Here is an 18263-nt window from a genome sequence, read left to right as displayed (position 1 = left end):
TTGAGCCTTATATATGTACTACATCTTGCAAGTGAAGAAAATTCCGTCTAAAACAAGTAAAGAAACTTAAACGCAGTTTCAAATCAAACGTAAATAACTCCTGAGAAGGCTTAATTGAAATGTGATTTCTGAAGTTATAAAATACCCAATTATTACTTTTGCTCGCAACGAGTACGTTTGTTTGGTGTTGGAAATTTTCTTTACATTTTTCATATTACGATAATTATTTTTAGAATATTGAATATAACTTACGTTGCTTTTATTTGAGAGAGTTATTAAAAAGATATTTATTTATTATTCTACAATTGAGATTTGATTATTTTATATAATTTTTTCATTTATAAATATCTATATTTAAAAATGACAGTGCAAAAGAATTGTCTCAACGAACCATTTGATTGTTAATAAAACGGTTGATTAGTTAGCATCGACGACTTAAGACGATTGTTGTTAATAGTAAAATAGTCTGTATTTCATAATTAAAATTTTCCTGAATGTACGATTCAAATAAGATTATTATTTAATGTCGATTGTGTTTAGATTAGAATTTAAGTGATTGAAGTGGCGGATTTATCAGCAGGCTTTTTTTTTTTTTTTATAGAATAGGAAGGTGGATGAGCATATGGGCCACCTGATGGTAAGTGGTCACCAACGCTCTTAGACATTGGCATTGTAAGAAATGTCAACCATCGCTTACATATCCAATGCGCCACCAACCTTGGGAACTAAGATTTTATGTCCCTTGTGCCTGTAATTACACTGGCTCACTCACCCTTCAAACCGGAACACAACAATATCAAGTATAGCTGTTTTGCGGTAGAATATCTGATGAGTGGGTGGTACCTACCCAGACGAGCTTGCACAAAGCCCTACCACCAGTGAATAGGCTGGGTAGGCTTCAGCCTAGGGCAGCAAATTTGGCGACTCAAAGAAATTAAAAAGATTTCTTCTTGACGGTTTTCTGATGTTTTACAGATAGAAGTCGGCAAAACATTTTGTCGATGACTTATTATTGTACATTTAAGGGCGCAGCAAAATTCTACATTCTAGAGTAAAACAGCCAGTTCGCCGCCCCCTAACGGTGAGCCCCGCATATCCTCATACTCATGTGGTGGAAATGCGTAAACGCGTTTTTCCAGCGAGGAAATAAACGCCTCCAACCAGTAGTAGTAAAAATATGTCAGTTGTACAGGCAAGCGCGGCAAAAACTTTTCAGCCTATTTTATAAAATTTGTAAATCCGCCACTGAGTAATTGTTTTGTTAGACATTTGTAAGTATCATCGTCCCCAAATGCATGCACAGTTACTACTAATCTGGACTATTTTTTATTTTATTTTATATAAATTTCTACGTAGATAGGATTCACTATTTATTTGAATTTATTCATAAAACGAGTCAGCTTTATTAAATTAATTTTAAACCGATTCACACATCAAAAATGAGAAATGCTTTAAGTATTATAAACAGTTCAGTAAAAAATAACATTTGTATATAATCACGTTTTGTATATAATCAATGTTTTAAATATGTACGCGTTTATTAAACGCATTTCTCGCTAACATATAAATAAAATTAAAACTTCAATTTAATGGAACTGTGATTAAAATGCATGAAATGCTTACCTTTTCCCGGATGCGTTCGGCCTGACCTTCCCAATCGTCATTACCAACTTAGCTGGATGAAAAAACACATTTTTGTACTTTATGTTCATCCGAATAAGGGTTTATAAAACAGCAAAGTTTTGTGTTTCAGTAGGCACCAAAAATGCACATGCGTCGGAACAGCGAGCCTACGCTGTAGAGGCTCTACGCTCAGACGGCGCGCGACCGCCACACTAGACACGCGTAGACCCGCTACGACCTAGCGCGATACAACTTCGGAACTTTTAATACTTTTCTAACTATCGAGTTATTTTATGTGCTGTGTAAAATTATTTGCAAGCGTTTGATGTGATTAGGAGGTAGTTTAGAATGACTTAATGAGTTTAGAGTGACAATGGCTCCTTTAAGAGTATTGAGTGATTTTTCTGACGATTTTCAAAACTTTTCAACTCAACATCCAGAGGAGCGACATCACTTGAGGCATAGAAACCACTCGCGGGACCACGCAAGGAATCATTTCGTTGATGTCATATCTAACTCTATAATGGAGGTGATAAATACGAGGTTCGTTCCAGAGAACAGCGTGCTTCCTGATATGGAGCCGCTTTCCACCCACATGGATGAAAGGCACCCGTTAAGGATGAATATCACGATGAATAGGTCTGATTTTGGCGCGATTGACAATGAATTTATGTATAGACACAGTGGTGCAATGACTGCGGTGTACTGTGTGGCATACCTTCTAGTGTTCATCGTCGGCCTGGTCGGGAACTGCTTCGTTATCGCTGTGGTGTACCGCTCCCCTCGGATGAGAACTGTGACCAATTTTTTCATAGTGAATCTGGCTGTTGCTGATATATTAGTGATCGTTTTCTGCCTACCCGCCACTCTTATGTCCAACATTTTTGTCCGTGAGTACTTTTTATATATTTTAAAGTAATGATAAGGTTCTAATATAACACTTATAAACTTCATTAGCGTTACATTGGAACCTTATCATATCTTGCATAATCAGTTTGATTTATATATACGATAAAATATAGATATTTTTTTAATGGTATATTAGCAGACTACGGTGAAAGGTAAGTACTAAATATTAATAATACTAAGGAATTAAAAAGGAAGGATCATGTATTGTTAGATTAATAGTATATTAAAATAAAATAAAAGTCCCTTTTTAATATGAAAACTTGCATAAGACTAATTAGGGTTTTTTTCTAATATGTTTCTCATTCAACTACGCATTTTTTAAATTTTAAGGATTTATTAAAACCTCTTAAAATTATATTGATATTAAATTACTCTTTAAGGAAACATGATTACGAAGACGAATAAATTAATATCAACACTATAACATATAAAATGTATACTTTCTTAAAAAATCATCATATATAATGTTGATGTTAACGTTATATAAAAAAAAAACGTGAAAAATAAGAAAAGAAGGAAGAAAACAGATTATCGGAAAAGATATCAATAAATCAGCCAGTTTAGGGAGGTTATCAGCTTCACTAGACTACATACGGAAACTGAACATTTAGATTTATCCGGTTTACTTTACCGTTTATTACTATTTACTGTTTGAGTGACAAATTGTTTTTGAATATAATTGATTTAATTATAAAATATAATTGATATTATAAATATAATGGACTAATCAGATTTAACTATTTGTTCTTATATTTATTAGGTTAACATTACTGTTGGTAGGGCTTTGTGCAAGCTCGTTTAGGTACCACCAAAACATCAGATATTCTACCGCAAAACAGCAGTACTTGGTGTTGTTGTGTTCAGGTTTCGAGAGTGAGTGAGCCAGTGTAATTACAGGCACAAGGGACGTAACATCTTAGTTCCCAAGGCTGGAGGCGCATTGGCGATGTAAACGATGGTTAACATTTCTTATAATGCTAATGTCTATGGGCGTCGGTGACCACTTACCATTAAATGGCCTATATGCTTGTTCGCCTACCTATTCAATAAAAAAAGGATTATACTTATGTTATCCCTAATAATATTATTTTAACCAAAAATTGGTGAGCGAAAAAAATTTAATTTAAATGAATTTAATTCTCTAGTGGTTCTTAATCTGAGATATTTTGTTGCAAAACGGTGGTAGATTTATGACAGTCAATAAACAAGTGCATCTTTTGATTTAATAAAAATATATTTTTTGTTAATAAGAATCATTAGGCAATAGACGAAGGTGCGGGTTCAAATTAAACATATATAAGTTCAATAAGTACTTATTAAAAAAAAAACAGATTTACGTTCAAAAAAAGCCGAGCTGGCTCTGTGGTAAACACGTGTGAATCTTAACCCATGATCGTGGGTTCAAACCCGGGCAAGCACCACTGAATTTTCATGTGCTTAATTTGTGATTATAATTCATCTCGTGCTTTACGGTGAAGGAAAACATCGTGAGGAAACCTGCATGTGTCCCAATTTCACTGAAATTCTGCCACATGTGTATTCCACCAAAACGCATTGGAGCAGCGTGGTGGAATAAGCTCCAAACCTTCTCCTCAAAGAGGAGAGGAGGTCTTTAGCCCAGCAGTGGGACATTCACAGGCTGTTACGGATAACTGTAATTGTAAGTTAATATAACTTAGTAGGTGTTATGGCTTTCTTAATAATGATTGGTCAAATACACAATTAGTATTGTCGGTCTTATTAATGTGCTTTAAAATTCAATCTACAGTAATGTGAAGTTGTGCAAAAAATCTGTTTGAACGCGCTAAACCCAAGTATAATGTGAATTGTTTTTTTTTGTGATAGTTCGTTTATTGAGAAAGGCTTTAACATCGCGCTACAAAATTAATGAACGGAGCAGTAACCATAAACGTTAACCAATCTGGCAAATTGTCGGCAAGTAGTGATCATGTGACTTTATATGTTTGTACATATGTTACAAATATACCTTACTATCCGTTATTCGTAGCGGTCTTTTTTTTTTTTCGAGGAGGAAAGGCATTTACGCCTTCCGTCCGGACACGACCGGGACGGGTATGTGGGACTCACGGGGCAGAAGGCCATCGTTCTACCCACTAAAACCTCCTCGTTTCCGTCTCACCGCATGGTGGCGGGATTACAGGAACGCGTTAGCACACTACCGCGACCCCGCCTGCGGCCGTCGCTTTGGGTGAGCGACCCACCGGTTTTTTTTTATTGAGGTTTTCTCCTCTTGGCCCGGCCGGTGAAGACAAGGCCCTCGGTCCCACCACAGGCTGGCGCCTGGATGGGGAAACGAGTTTGAGAAGGCGGTGACCGAAGTTTGTCCACCCAGCATCGACACCGAAACTGGGCGAACCCGCCTCTCCCTCCTCCTTCTACTTCTCCTCCTGTCTCCGGCAGCCCGAAAGAACCCCGGAGACCAACTCCTCTTATCTCTCTCCGGCGGCCCATAAGGACCCCAGAATCCTCCTACTTGCCACGAAGCCGCTCGCTAGTCCACTCTGCGCAACAGAGAAGTACCAGGAGCGGCCCGCGACACTTCCGCCGCGTCAGTCTCAGCCACGATCGACAAGCAATCCGGAAAAAACATCGGATTGCTGGTCGACCCCTTTGCCCAGGGTGCACCACGTGGAGGTGACTGACATGCACCCCATTCGTAGCCGTCTTGAGTAATTTCTGAATCACGAATGTACTTTATTTGGTAGGGCTTTGCGCAAGCCCTTCAACTCACTCATCAGCGCTAAATAGCAATACTTAGTATTGTTATGTTTCGGTTGAAAGGGTGAGTAAACATGGGACGTAACATGAATGGTTAACATTCCTTATGACACCAAAGTCTAGCGGTGGTGGTGACCACTTACCATTAGGTGTCCTATCTGCCCGTCCACTTACCTATATAGTAAAAAAAAATCTACTACCCGCAAGGGAAACGAATCGATACCTGAATATAATGTTTTCATTAGGTAAGTTCCAATTTACGTCAGAGATTGTAATACAGGGGACAATTCTATTCTACTAACAAACTGTCACTTTATTGCAATCGAATCGAAGTGTGATCGTTGCCGTTTATCTGTTTTCCTATTACTTAATTATCGACTATAATGGCATAAAAGTTAAATAATTAAATAAGGTTTATACATGTATATGTAAACAAGTAATGACAATTTATATATATATATATATATATATATATATATATATATATATATATATATATTTGTATATATATTATATAGATTAGGTAGGTGGGCCAGCATATAGGTCACGTGATGGTAAGTGGTGACCAACGCCCATAGACATTGGCATTGTAAGAAATGCTAACCATCGCTTGGGATCTAAGATGTTATGTCCCTTGCGGGTAAACCGAAATACAAAGATACCAAGTACTTCTGTTATGCGTTAGAATATCTGATAAGTGGGTGGTACCTACCCAGACGAGCTTGCACAAAGCCCTACCACCAGTAAAACATGGTTTTGACATAACAGTATATGTTAACAATATTTTGATCCGACTTTATATAGAATAGTCAAAGTTGGATTGGAATTGAATAGCGAAAGTATCGTAATCGTAAAAATAATTATAGATTAGTAGAATTGCCCGTGAAACGCGCCCACGCACGTTATACACGTACTGGGGGGTACGTGTATAACGTGCGTGGGCGCTTGAAAGCGGACTGTAATTTAATACCCAGAGTTGCTATATATATGACTGTTTGGGCTAATCCATCCTTGTTAGCTTTAATTCATATTAATAGAACCTTCTTTATGTATGTTCGTATGTTGTTAACGAACGTGTTATAAGAATATGTCATTAAAATGAATAATTGTACGTGTCAAAATTATCGTCATCAATGTATTGCTTTTTGAAATTGATATTTATTTTTGTAAAATTTTATGATAGATAGAAGTTGTATAGTAAATATGTTTCATTTCGTTGCTTTGGTGATATTTATTCTCGTTAATTTTACCGAACAAATTATGACTTCAAAAATTTGTACCAGTGAAAATAAAATAGGATTCTTAGAGTTATACTGAGTACAACGCAAAAAGTATAAAGAAAATCGTTTCATAAATTAAAGAACGCGCATACTTAAATAAAAGGTGATAAATTGAAAACCTCCTCTATAAATAAATTATCAACAGCCTATGCAACTTTTACAAGTTCGCCCAAGCGTAATTTTTTTTTTCATAAACAAAAGGCCATAATAAATAATACAAAATAAGAATATATACACGAAAAAGGAGAAAACTATAAATGATAATTTAAAAGGATAGTTAAATAATTAGTTTGAATCTCTGAAATCTTTTCATGCGTCTTTTATCTTTACGTTTGTATAAGTCTTGCTTTTTCAGTAAAAAGCAATTCAAAGAACAATGTCCTCATTATATGTAATACTTTATTTCTTTTATATAGGTGTACAAGCTATGAGTTGAGAGCCATTGAGAATTAGGGTTGTCACGTCTTAGTAACCAACTACATCTGGATAGTTTTTTTTACATTGGCATTACACGTAATTTTTTTTAGTATATTTTATTTACCGACGTTGTTCCTATTATCCTCGATCGTTCATGGACGATTTATATTTTCTTATGTTCTCAGTATACTGGTTATATTTTAAACAAAGTTTTAATGAAAAGTGTCCGGGGATTTTTTCGTTGCAAATAATGAAAAATATGAAAATAAGTAGTGTAGTATGTAGAGACGGAGTGGGGGGCATTCGGTGTTCGACTGGCGTGGCGTGCGAACAGCCGTCATTGCTTTGTGTGTGGTGGTGATAGTGGTGATAGTGGTTAGTGTTATCAAGCATTTTACAAGTAGGTAATTTTATACATCTGTATCTATGATAAAAATTCTGTATTTCTGTATTATTCTGTTATTTCTCAAATGCATTGGTGTACGTCTAGTTCTTAGAAAGGAAAATAAAGCGATTCCTTGACGAGCCAGTCATCCATCGATCCAGTGGTCCATGCTCCAGTGTTCCACGCTCCATCTTACTACACCTCATACTCCTCCCCGATAGTCTCGTACAAAACTGGCGACTCCGCTATAACTCATCAAAGCTCAACTGTGCACGAAACTGTACCGGTTGTTAACACGTTACCGCTGTACTCTTCATACCATTGATATTGTTTTATAAATAAATTGTTCTGTTTTTAAATAATATTTTTCGTTTACCTCCATATACTATTTTACAGAAAAAAATGATATATAAAATATTTTTTTTATAACTATAATATAATGAATTTTAAATTAGCTATTTAATAACCATCAAAAAAATTATTACATAAAAGATTTAAGATGACGGAACCAAGGTCATTAAGATTAATATTGAAAAAAGAAAACAACTTAACACCTTTATTCTTAATCTATTCAAGAATATTTTTAGAACAATAATAATTATAATAATAATAATTATAAAATTCAACTGTTTTTTTCTGCGTTAAGCGGTATCACTCAGTCCCCGTGAGTATGTTTGTGTCCTTAATATATATATTCCTTAATATATATATAAAAGGTTATTATAAGTCAAAAATAACCTTTCTTAATAAAGGGGATAAATAACGCCAGTAGTTGTTTTTAAATCGGATTTTTATATTCTAATAATTTTGACGAGCCGGTTGGCGTGATTGGTGGATGCTTGCCTTTCACGCCGAAGGTTGTGGGTTCTATTCCCACCCAGGACAGACATTTGTGTGCATGAACATGTCTGTTTGTCCCGAGTCTGAGTGTAATTATCTATATAAGTATGAATTTACAAAAGAAAAGTAGTATATGTAGTATATCAGTTGTCTGGTTTCCATAGTACAAGCTCTGTACAAGCTTAATTTGGGATCAGATGGCCGTGTGTGAAAAATGTCCCAGGATATAAATAAAAAAATAAATAAATAAAGCGATTCTTTAACACATGAGTATCAAAAAAGCCGGATTTCTATCTACATATTCCATAGGATTTGTAAGAGCCCAACAGTATTAAATGGTTCAGCTAAATTTGTGAACTTAGTGTTCGTTATTCAGTAACATAGTAATTTTCTTTCGATACTCAAAATTGAATTATAAATAATTTAATTTGTCTACTATAATTTATAAAATAAATAAATTAGGTGTATTTATTTTTTTATATAAATTATAGTGTTTGTAATTCAGTAATTTTCATTTGATAGTCAAAATTGTATTATAAATATTATTATATAATATTTACTGGTGGTAGGGCTTTGTGCAAGCTCGTCTGGGTAGGTACCACCCACTCATCAGATATTCTACCGCAAAACAGCAATACTTGATATTGTTGTATTCCGGTTTGAAGGGTGAGTGAGCCAGTGTAATTACAGGCACAAGGAACATAAAATCTTAGTTTCCAAAGTTGGTGGCGCATTGGTTATAAGCGACGGTTGACATTTCTTACAATGCCAATGTCTAAGGGCGTTTGGTGACCACTTACTATCAGGTGGCCCATATGCTCGTCCACCTTCCTATTCTATAAAAAAAAAAATTAATTAGTCTATTATAATTTATATAAAAAATAAATACATCAAAATATAATTGAAATAAATCGGTTGGTAGTTGCATTAAATAATTGATAATATTTGTGTCAACCCTATAAGCGTTTTGGCAGCGTACTTGTTATAATTTATAACAAGGAAAATTATTTGTTACTACAACTTTGCTTGCGATATAGTTTCAGGGACAGAATTCAATAGTAATAAAGTAGAAGCGTGTCACATTTACATACATTACATTACAAGTGAATTTTATCTATAGCCAAACTGATATATAAAAAATATCTCTGTACTTATTTATTATTTGTCTACCCGTTTAAATTTATAACTTGTCTACCCGTTGTTTTCAATAAAAAAAATGATTTAGCTCTCTCAGCTCAAAAAAAATAAATTTAAAAATATTAAAAAAATTGTAGTACAAGACAATAAAATAACAAAATAAACTAATGACAGTTAAATGACAGCGGTGAGCACCTGTCAGTCTTTTTGTCCATAATAAAATTTGCTAACATCATGCTCGTCTTAACGCCTTAAATAGATTTTTTTCAAAGTTTTTACATCGTAAATTTGTCGCATAATATTTGACCTATATACAAGAAAGTCTTACTCGCCAAGGGACCCGAATATCTTTATTAAAAGTTTTGAAATTGCGACGAGAAATTTCCATTAATGATATCGTACTGTATCAAATTAATATCACGAGTTTGAAATAAAATCTAAATATGGAACAAATATATTATTGCCGAGAGGACGTAGTGAGTGGAATACGCGAATATTTTAAACGAAGATCACAAGTTTATTTTAAGGGTTACATAATTTTGACGTATTTCATTTGTACTTTTAATCAAGTTCGTTCGTAGTAGAAGGACATTCTTCGGACTGGAATACCTTTATATGTTAGCTTACGTACAAATATATGTTGTGCTATAATGAGCTCCGAACTTTCTCCTTATTATGAGAGGCTTTTGTCTGGTAGGAACTATTACTTTTCGTATATAGCGGTTGCAAGGTTGGGTAAGGGTCCTCGCTGTTAAATACCAACTGTTATTGCAACTCCAAACAGAATTTTCTATATAATATCTACTTACAGTAGATAGAAATTAAGCCTTCACAGACTCTTCAATATTTTTAATTAATTATCTAAATCGATACTATTTCGACTGAAAATTACTACACTAAAATTAAATCAGTTTAAAGGGTTAGTGAGCTAGTGTTAGTACAGGCACAAGGGACAGAACATTTTAGGTCCCAAGGTGCATTAATTATGTAAGGGATAGTTAATATTTCTTATAGTGCTAATCTCTTACTCTCATATGGTTTATTTTGCCAGTATTTACCTATTTTATATATTATTTTATATATTTCACATTGTACGGATAAGTGTCCTTCGCGGTTATTAAAAATAGGTGACATTTAAAAACAGTTAAAATAATTCAACCTTACGAAATACTCAACGTTAGTTAGACGACTGTAATTACCGGGGCCTCAATCTAACTAAAACCACTTGGAATAGTTTGCTATAGTTTAGTTTAGTCTTGTCGGTCTGGGAACTTCGCGTTTGTTGACAAATTCGATTTCACGAATGTTTAACTAGCGATCGCGACTATTTCCTGAAAACACACCAGTAATTGATAGTAACGAAAATGAAACGATTTCTACGTACGTTTAAAAATGACGTTTAAAATTGACAATTTGTTCTCAGCTACATTTGGGCAGAGGCTTCATTTTTTTTAGGAGGCTTGCTCCTTTCGTCGTTAAATATTAAATAATAAAGCAGTTACAATTCAGTAAGCGGTAACATATATATTGTTATATATTGAAATACTTTGATATTTTATAAGCGGCAAACGTGAAAAGAATACTTGGACCGAGATCTTTTTAAAGTATTACTTAATTTATCAGTCTGGCGCAGTATAATCATAGCAAGTACATACATGCAGTAACTTATCTTCTGTCACGTTTTATAAGAAATATGGGAAGGATACATTGCTTAACATTTACATGAACGCCTTATAATATTTACTTAGTAAATTAATGAAACAATACAATTATTTTCACCAGTGTAATAATTTAGATTTAATAAAGATGTTTATTTCGTGATTATTTTATGATAATTAAGTATATTATAAATCTAATATATATTTAGATTAAGCACACCTCGGGAATAATGCGATTGACTTCAGGCCGTTTCGAATATAAATAAATACATTGTAAACAAGTGGTCACTACCGCCCATAGACATTGGCCCTTTTTAAAATCGACCTGGAAAACTAAGACGATTTGTCCCTTGTACCCGTAAGTACACTGATTTATTCACCCTTCAAGCCCGAGCACAACAGTACTATATATTATTTGCCGGTAGAATATGTAATGGCGCAGACGGGTTATCAAAGCCCTATCGCCAAGTGAATATCTTTGTTACAATGCAGCTTGCACACACTACATAATATTATCTATTGAATGGCGTGTTCTTTTAGTCTTTTCGTTATCATTTTGTCTATCTCAGCAAATCTATTGCAGTTTTGCTATTAAATACTACAAAACTTAAGTTTGATTTTATTTTAGTATACGTTTGCAGTTCGGAAGGAAATATAAGGGTAGTGACCGCTGGATCTGATAATAATCGTTGTCTACGCAATGAAAATCTCTATGAAAGCAGTAAATTATCTCGTGTGCTAATTCTTTTCGACGAATGTTTGGAAAATTCAATTTTATATTATCTTTGCCAAGTCAATGCATTAAGATAAGTATCGTTTTCATTTCTGTTATGCATTAATGTAGAAAAGTAAAAATTAATAATCACAATTATTTAAAGGATTGTAATCGTATTTATATACCTTATGGTAATTACAATGAAAGACAATTTTGTTTTTTTTTTGTTGACACATATTATGTTACCAATTTCACTAGAGGCTGGCTCTGGCTAGAAATGAGTATTTTACGACATTGTATCGGCAAGTCTTTAAAGATCTGCATTATATATTTTTTAATATAAAATATGTAGCAAATGTCAGATGTACCAAGCAGACCATCCGATAATGTCCCATATTTCTTTCTAAGCAAAGGAATAACAAGTAACCTAGACCGAAATTGACGTCTAGATTCTACATATTAAAATGTCCTCATAAGTGCGGTTCACACTTGACTAAAGATGCGAACTAAAACATCCATCGTGTTGCTGGTAAAATGATTTTTACGAGCGATATCGTCTAGCCAACCACATCGTCAATTTGACGGCAACACGCGGATTTATCAAATAAACCTTTAATTAAAATGTTTTGCGTTATTCTGGACACATCTAGAGTTAATCTTTTCTATAAATTAATAGAAAGCAATAAGATTAAATCGTAAATAGCTTGTTAAAATTATTGCGATGTTTTGATAAATTTATTATAAGCTATCTAATTTTATGTGGTGATTATACCACTATATAAAATTAGATACCACCCACTCATCAGATATTCTACCGCAAAACAGCAGTACTTGGTATTGTTGTGTTCCGGTTTGAAGGGCGAGTGAGCCAGTGTTATTACAGGCAAAAAGAATATAAAATCTTAGGTCCCAAGGTTGGTGGCGCATTGGAGATGTAAGCGATGATTAACATTTCTTACAGCGTCATTGTCTAAGAGTGTTGGTGACCACATACCATCAGGTAGCCCATATGATAGTCCGCCTTCCCATTGTATATAAAAAAAAAACCATGATTGTTAATATTCTGGAAAAATCATCATTCTTTTGTTTAATAGAAGTCACAAAACTAAATCTATCTCGCTTCTTCAATTGTGTGGATTTTATTTGCACATATTTGTTCATTGCATACATTATAAACACTTCAGTGATTAGATTATTGCATTAGCTAATTCAACTATCATGTCTTGCATGCTTTACAAATAAAGTACGGGTTTTCCGTTATTAAAGATAAATATTTCTATATAGTTTACAATTCTACCGATGATAATAAATTATATTGGTATGGTTTTTCGGTGGTAGAGTTTAGGGCCCACTCACTATTTATTACACCAGCAGACAGGTTATATTGGTGGTTAATACATAACATCTCAGTCTTCGTTATTGTCAGTGTATTGACAATACAAAATAAATAATAATGAATAGCTTTGTGCCAGTGTTTATGAGCGAAGGTCCAATCATCATAAGAAGTACCGTTTATTTATTTACTTATTTATTTGTAATAGCATACTTACAACATACATATAAACAGTACAGTAACAGCATGTTAATGTCCTACTGCTGGGCTAAGGCCTCCTCTCCCTTTTGAGGAGAAGGTTTGGAGCTTATTCCACCACGCTGCTCCAATGCGGGTTGGTAGAATACACATGTGGCATAATTTCAATGAAATTAGACACATGCAGGTTTCCTCACGATGTTTTCCTTCACCGCCAAGCACTAGATGAATTATAAACACAAATTAGGCACATGAAAATTCAGTGGTGCCTGCCCGGGTTTGAACCCACGATCATTGGTTAAGATTTACGCGTTCTAACCACTAGGCCATCTCGGCTATACATATAAAGCATTGAAAAAAATTATTTATAAAACAATAATAGTATATCTGTTGCATATATGTGCATGTCAATTATAAGTGTACATAGCACTTCCAGATTCAATCTTATCAAATTAAAAGTAACAAAAAATCATCAATAATTTTTAAAAATATTATAATTAAATAATAAAAATTGTCATTGTTATAACAAAAATCAATCGGCGAAATCATAATTAAAAATTATTAAAAGTATTAATTAAAACTAATCATGCATTTTATAATAATTAAATTAAAAAACTGTTTGCTCGCTTGCTAATATATATTCCAAAATAAATTATGTATCGATTTAGTGAAGCAGTAGAATTACAGACATGTATATTATATTATGTTATATCTATTTATATATATAGGACATTGGAAGTGTAAGTATCTTCAGTTAAAGTTTACATATCATGATATCACAATTGGTCGTTTACCTTTTGAAAAACATTAAAAAAAATCGAAAACAAAAAATTTATTTGTTCATCGACTTTTCATCATAATACTAAAGTCATAACTTTAATCTGGTATAAAGTAATTACTAATTAATGCTCGTTTTTAAGTTCATTGCGATGAGATTAGCCAGATATAAAAATTTAATTATAGAATCTGTTAACAATTTTTAGTTATTTCTACTACACGATTAAATTATATTATTAGAATATTTTCTACCGAGGTTTCATTTGATCAATTTCAGTACGGAACCCATTACATGCACAGTGTTACATCAAGTCGTTGACCTTATATTCAGTTGATGTATACTTACACTTGACTGTAAATCTGTTAATGAACGAACTTTACTGATAATGAATTAAAACGACAAAAGTGTCAATAACCTCAGGTGTGTGAGATCTTAGAATGGGAAAAGGAGCTCTATATTATTGTAATAAAAACAAAAATAGAACATTATTGTCTACAGTCTTAAGAATTTATAGAACTGTTAAAGAAATAATTGAGTTAGGACTGTCTAAAACTTATTTATAGAGCGATGTCCTGCGGTTTATTGAAAACATACAGCGTTATCAATTTAAGTTTCCTAAAGATGGTAAAAAAAACTTGCTTCGAATGAAATTGATGATTTATTATTGCTACCAGTTTTTAAGCGGACTTTCTAGGCTTTCCAAGCTTTAGGACACGCCTTAATGTTATGTTTGGGAGAAATTATTTTTACTAATTTTTATTTTGCTTGTAATGTTTCTTTATCAGTTTTAAAGTCAAATTTTGCAATCTGATTTAGAACATCTTCCTCCATCCTACGGCGTCGAAATTTTACATGTTGGTTCAGTTCCGATGACAATACATTCTTGGTAACAATAATGTCCTCAAGGCCGATTTTGGCGACGGTGGCCAATCTCAAGGAAGATTAGCGCAGGACATATTATAGTACACAGGTGTGTGCGCACACATGTGCACTCTCTATTCACTAACACTCATCGTCCGATGGGACGACAATCCGATAAGACCGGAAGAGTTCAGGCGCAGGACCAATGGCTTTACGTGCTTATGGCTTTTTGGTAAGCATGACATTAATCTATACCCAGGACCAATCCTGATGAAGGAACTCCTCAATGGTCAACAGCATAGCTATTAAATTTTGTATACATATAAAAGTTTGTCTTATACCTGTACTTTTAATTTGTTGCTTAGCAAGTATTTACGTAGCAGTAGTTACGTCACTTCTATATCAAGTAACATACATTTATTTATTAAATATGATATATCTTTTATGATATTATATAATTAGTTTTTTATTAGTAGGTGAAGCTTATAAGTAAATTTAATAAAATATTTGACGCGGTAGCTTTGAAAAATGACGGTAAGTATGATGACTACGTAAAAGTCTACATGATTACTTTAGTTTCGGTGAAGGCAGTTTTCTACGATTATCTAGGTATGACAGGTTTGATTTAGGTAAAGTTTTTATACAGTCTACCTTTTATCAGACGAACCAAAAATATTTATCTTAAATATTTATATTTCAAATTTTAAAGTTAAATTTTTATATCACGCTGGATCAGTCTTGCTATAAATAGCTCAAACTATGTAGTATAAGAAATTATAAGGATTATATTGAAATTTCGTTTTGATAAGAACCCAAAATTATTAAGTTATTTCTTCAATGACTTTGTCTTTATAATTTTATACTAAAATATCATTAATATAATAGAATTATATCTTGAAACATATTTTTGTGTATTCAAAAGGTGTTTGAACTTATCATTTTATAAACTTGGAAATCGTATACTTTCATGTGTTATTTTTGTGTTATTGATACTTAATTTTTACATAAAATAATCATTATAGATAATAATAAAACTAATTAAGTGCTTAGGAAATTAAACAGAGAGTGCTTAAATGATTCCGCAATATTTCTTTCTTATTTTTCTTGTTCTATTTGTTTGACTATTGTGACCTGTTTATTTATTTATTTTTGATTCTCAATTTCTCGTTAAATAGGAAATTTGATATTGCGTTTGTTTTACCATATTTTGTATGTACGTACGATATTATACCTTGATGGCTTCTTTCAGAGTTTATTTGAGCGTGGAATATTTTATGGACTTATATAATATTATAAAGTGATTTTAAGTTAATAGAACTGAATAACATACAATTGGATTTAAGTTAGATCAAGATCGAATTTTTGAAACTGAAGTGAGTCTGGGAACATACCAGGCAATCATCATTTAGGCCACTGCTAATGTCATTGTTTGTTGTTGTTTAGTTTGTACAACTTCAATATTTATACGAACTGGCGTTACTATTTAAGATGGAGGTCATTATAAGCCGTTATATATACTATTATTTATTATCTGTGGTATAACTACCATTAAAAACTTTATTCAATGCAGAAGCATTTCTTTGCTTATTGATTGTTAAAAACCTACCACCGGTACAGAAATTAAATTGAACTCAGAACTGAGATGATCCAATGAAATAATTATTATTTTATAATTAAATAACAAGGAGGTAAACGCAAATGAACCTTGATGGAGAATAGCCATCGTTGTAGAGTTATTTTTAGTAATACCAATGTACAGAAATAGGGAGTTCTTTTTTATATTCACAGTTTTGGAACTATAATATCGCTTGCACTATGCTATGAGTTTTGTCACCGTGCCCGAAATCTGAGGGCATTATTATCATAGAGGGCTCATAAATATCATCGGATCGATCTGATTAGCATACAGATAGTTTAGGGTCTGAAGTGATAAAGGCACCTTTTTATTCCAAAATATTGAGGCTAAACATTGAACTCGTTAAAAGTAGAAGCTAATAAAATTTCAAAATTCGAACACCATAATTTCTTCAGCTAGAATGATTGTGAAATATTTGAAAATTGCTATTTCAAAAGTGATGAAATTATTATTTTATTATTATATTTATTTTTATTTTTACTTGTAATCGCAGTGTTACAGAAATGGTTGTACAGTTATTACTCATTACTAAAGTAAGGCCACATAGGATTACAATTTTATAATACGAAGCTTGAGAAAAATTAAAAGTAAAGACTTATTATAGGTATTATTTTTTACAATAAAAAATAAATAAATTCTTTTAAGATTAATTGAATTAAATTTTGAAGAACAAGTTAATAAAATTAATTCAATTGTACAAAAGAAACAATGTGCAATTATTTCCTTCTACTTAAGTATTCTCTGATTAATCAGAACAATTTGTCTTCTTGCTATCCTAACAACAAATTGATTCAGAAAACTGAGAGAGAAAAATAAAACAAAGGGCGACTGCGAATTATCAACGCGGAGCGATCTTGGATACTTAATCCGTTGAATATAATCTCCAATTAGATTGTTAAATTAAGCACAATATCTACTATATAATGGTGCGTTTCCGTTTAAATAATCTGCGTTTACATTTAATTGCAGTTCCTCATAAAGTTAACAGTAAGCATCAATAGCTTAATTTTTTTTTTTTATATGCCCCGGGATGGCAAATGACTCTACTCCACCTGATGGTAAGTGGTAGTAGAGTCCAAACGCGACAACGGCCAGTAAAGACGGGAAAACATTCTGCAATAGCCGCCTTCGCCTTGCCGGCCCGCAAGATGCCTCTTCACGCCTCGTTTGAAGGAACCCGGGTTGTAAGAGGAGGGGAACACGTGAGCCGGTAAGGAATTCCATTTTTTGGAAGTGCGACGAAGAAAGGAGTTGCCAAATTTCTTTGTTCGCGATGGAATTGATGTCACAGTTAGGCGGTGACATCGAGAACCAGCTCGCGTGGACTTAAGAAGGAAGGGGGAAGCAGGAATTAGAGAGAATAATTCCTCAGAGCACTCGCCGTGATACAGTCGATAGAAAGCGCTCAGTGCTGCTATCTCACGACACAATTGTAAAGGTTCAAGGGTGTTTGTGATCTTTACGTCGCAAATAATGCGTACGGCACGTCGCTGCAACCGGTCCAAGGCCTCCAGTAGGTACTTAGCGGAGCCATCCCAAAGGTGCGAGCAATATTCCACGCAAGACCATACCTGTGTTTTGTACAGCAGGCACAGTTGTTGTGGCGTGAAAAAACGCCGCACCTTGTTCAGAACTCCAAGTTTCCGTGAAGCTGTTTTTATAACAGCCTCGATGTAATCCCTTGGACTAAGGTCGCAGCGAACGTCAATCCCCAGTATGGCGATTTTGCTTTGTATCATCAGTGGAGTACCACA

General features: G+C 33.5%; 1 protein-coding gene across 1 annotated transcript in view; it reads left to right on the top strand.

Annotated features, from left to right (window-relative positions):
- The first annotated feature begins 1996 nt into the window (after nucleotides 1–1996).
- The window catches only part of LOC126773056 (neuropeptide SIFamide receptor-like), a 146589-nt gene continuing 130322 nt past the window's right edge, over nucleotides 1997–18263 (top strand). The window contains exon 1 of the mRNA XM_050493690.1: nucleotides 1997–2513. Coding sequence (XP_050349647.1) covers nucleotides 1997–2513 — 517 coding nt within the window. The remainder of the gene's footprint in view (nucleotides 2514–18263) is intronic.

This window comes from Nymphalis io, chromosome 13 (assembly GCF_905147045.1).
Source record: "Nymphalis io chromosome 13, ilAglIoxx1.1, whole genome shotgun sequence".
In the NCBI taxonomy this organism is placed as follows: domain Eukaryota; kingdom Metazoa; phylum Arthropoda; class Insecta; order Lepidoptera; family Nymphalidae; genus Nymphalis; species Nymphalis io.
The sequence above is the reverse complement of the archived record's forward strand: the minus strand, read 5'-3'. Positions and strand labels throughout refer to the sequence as shown.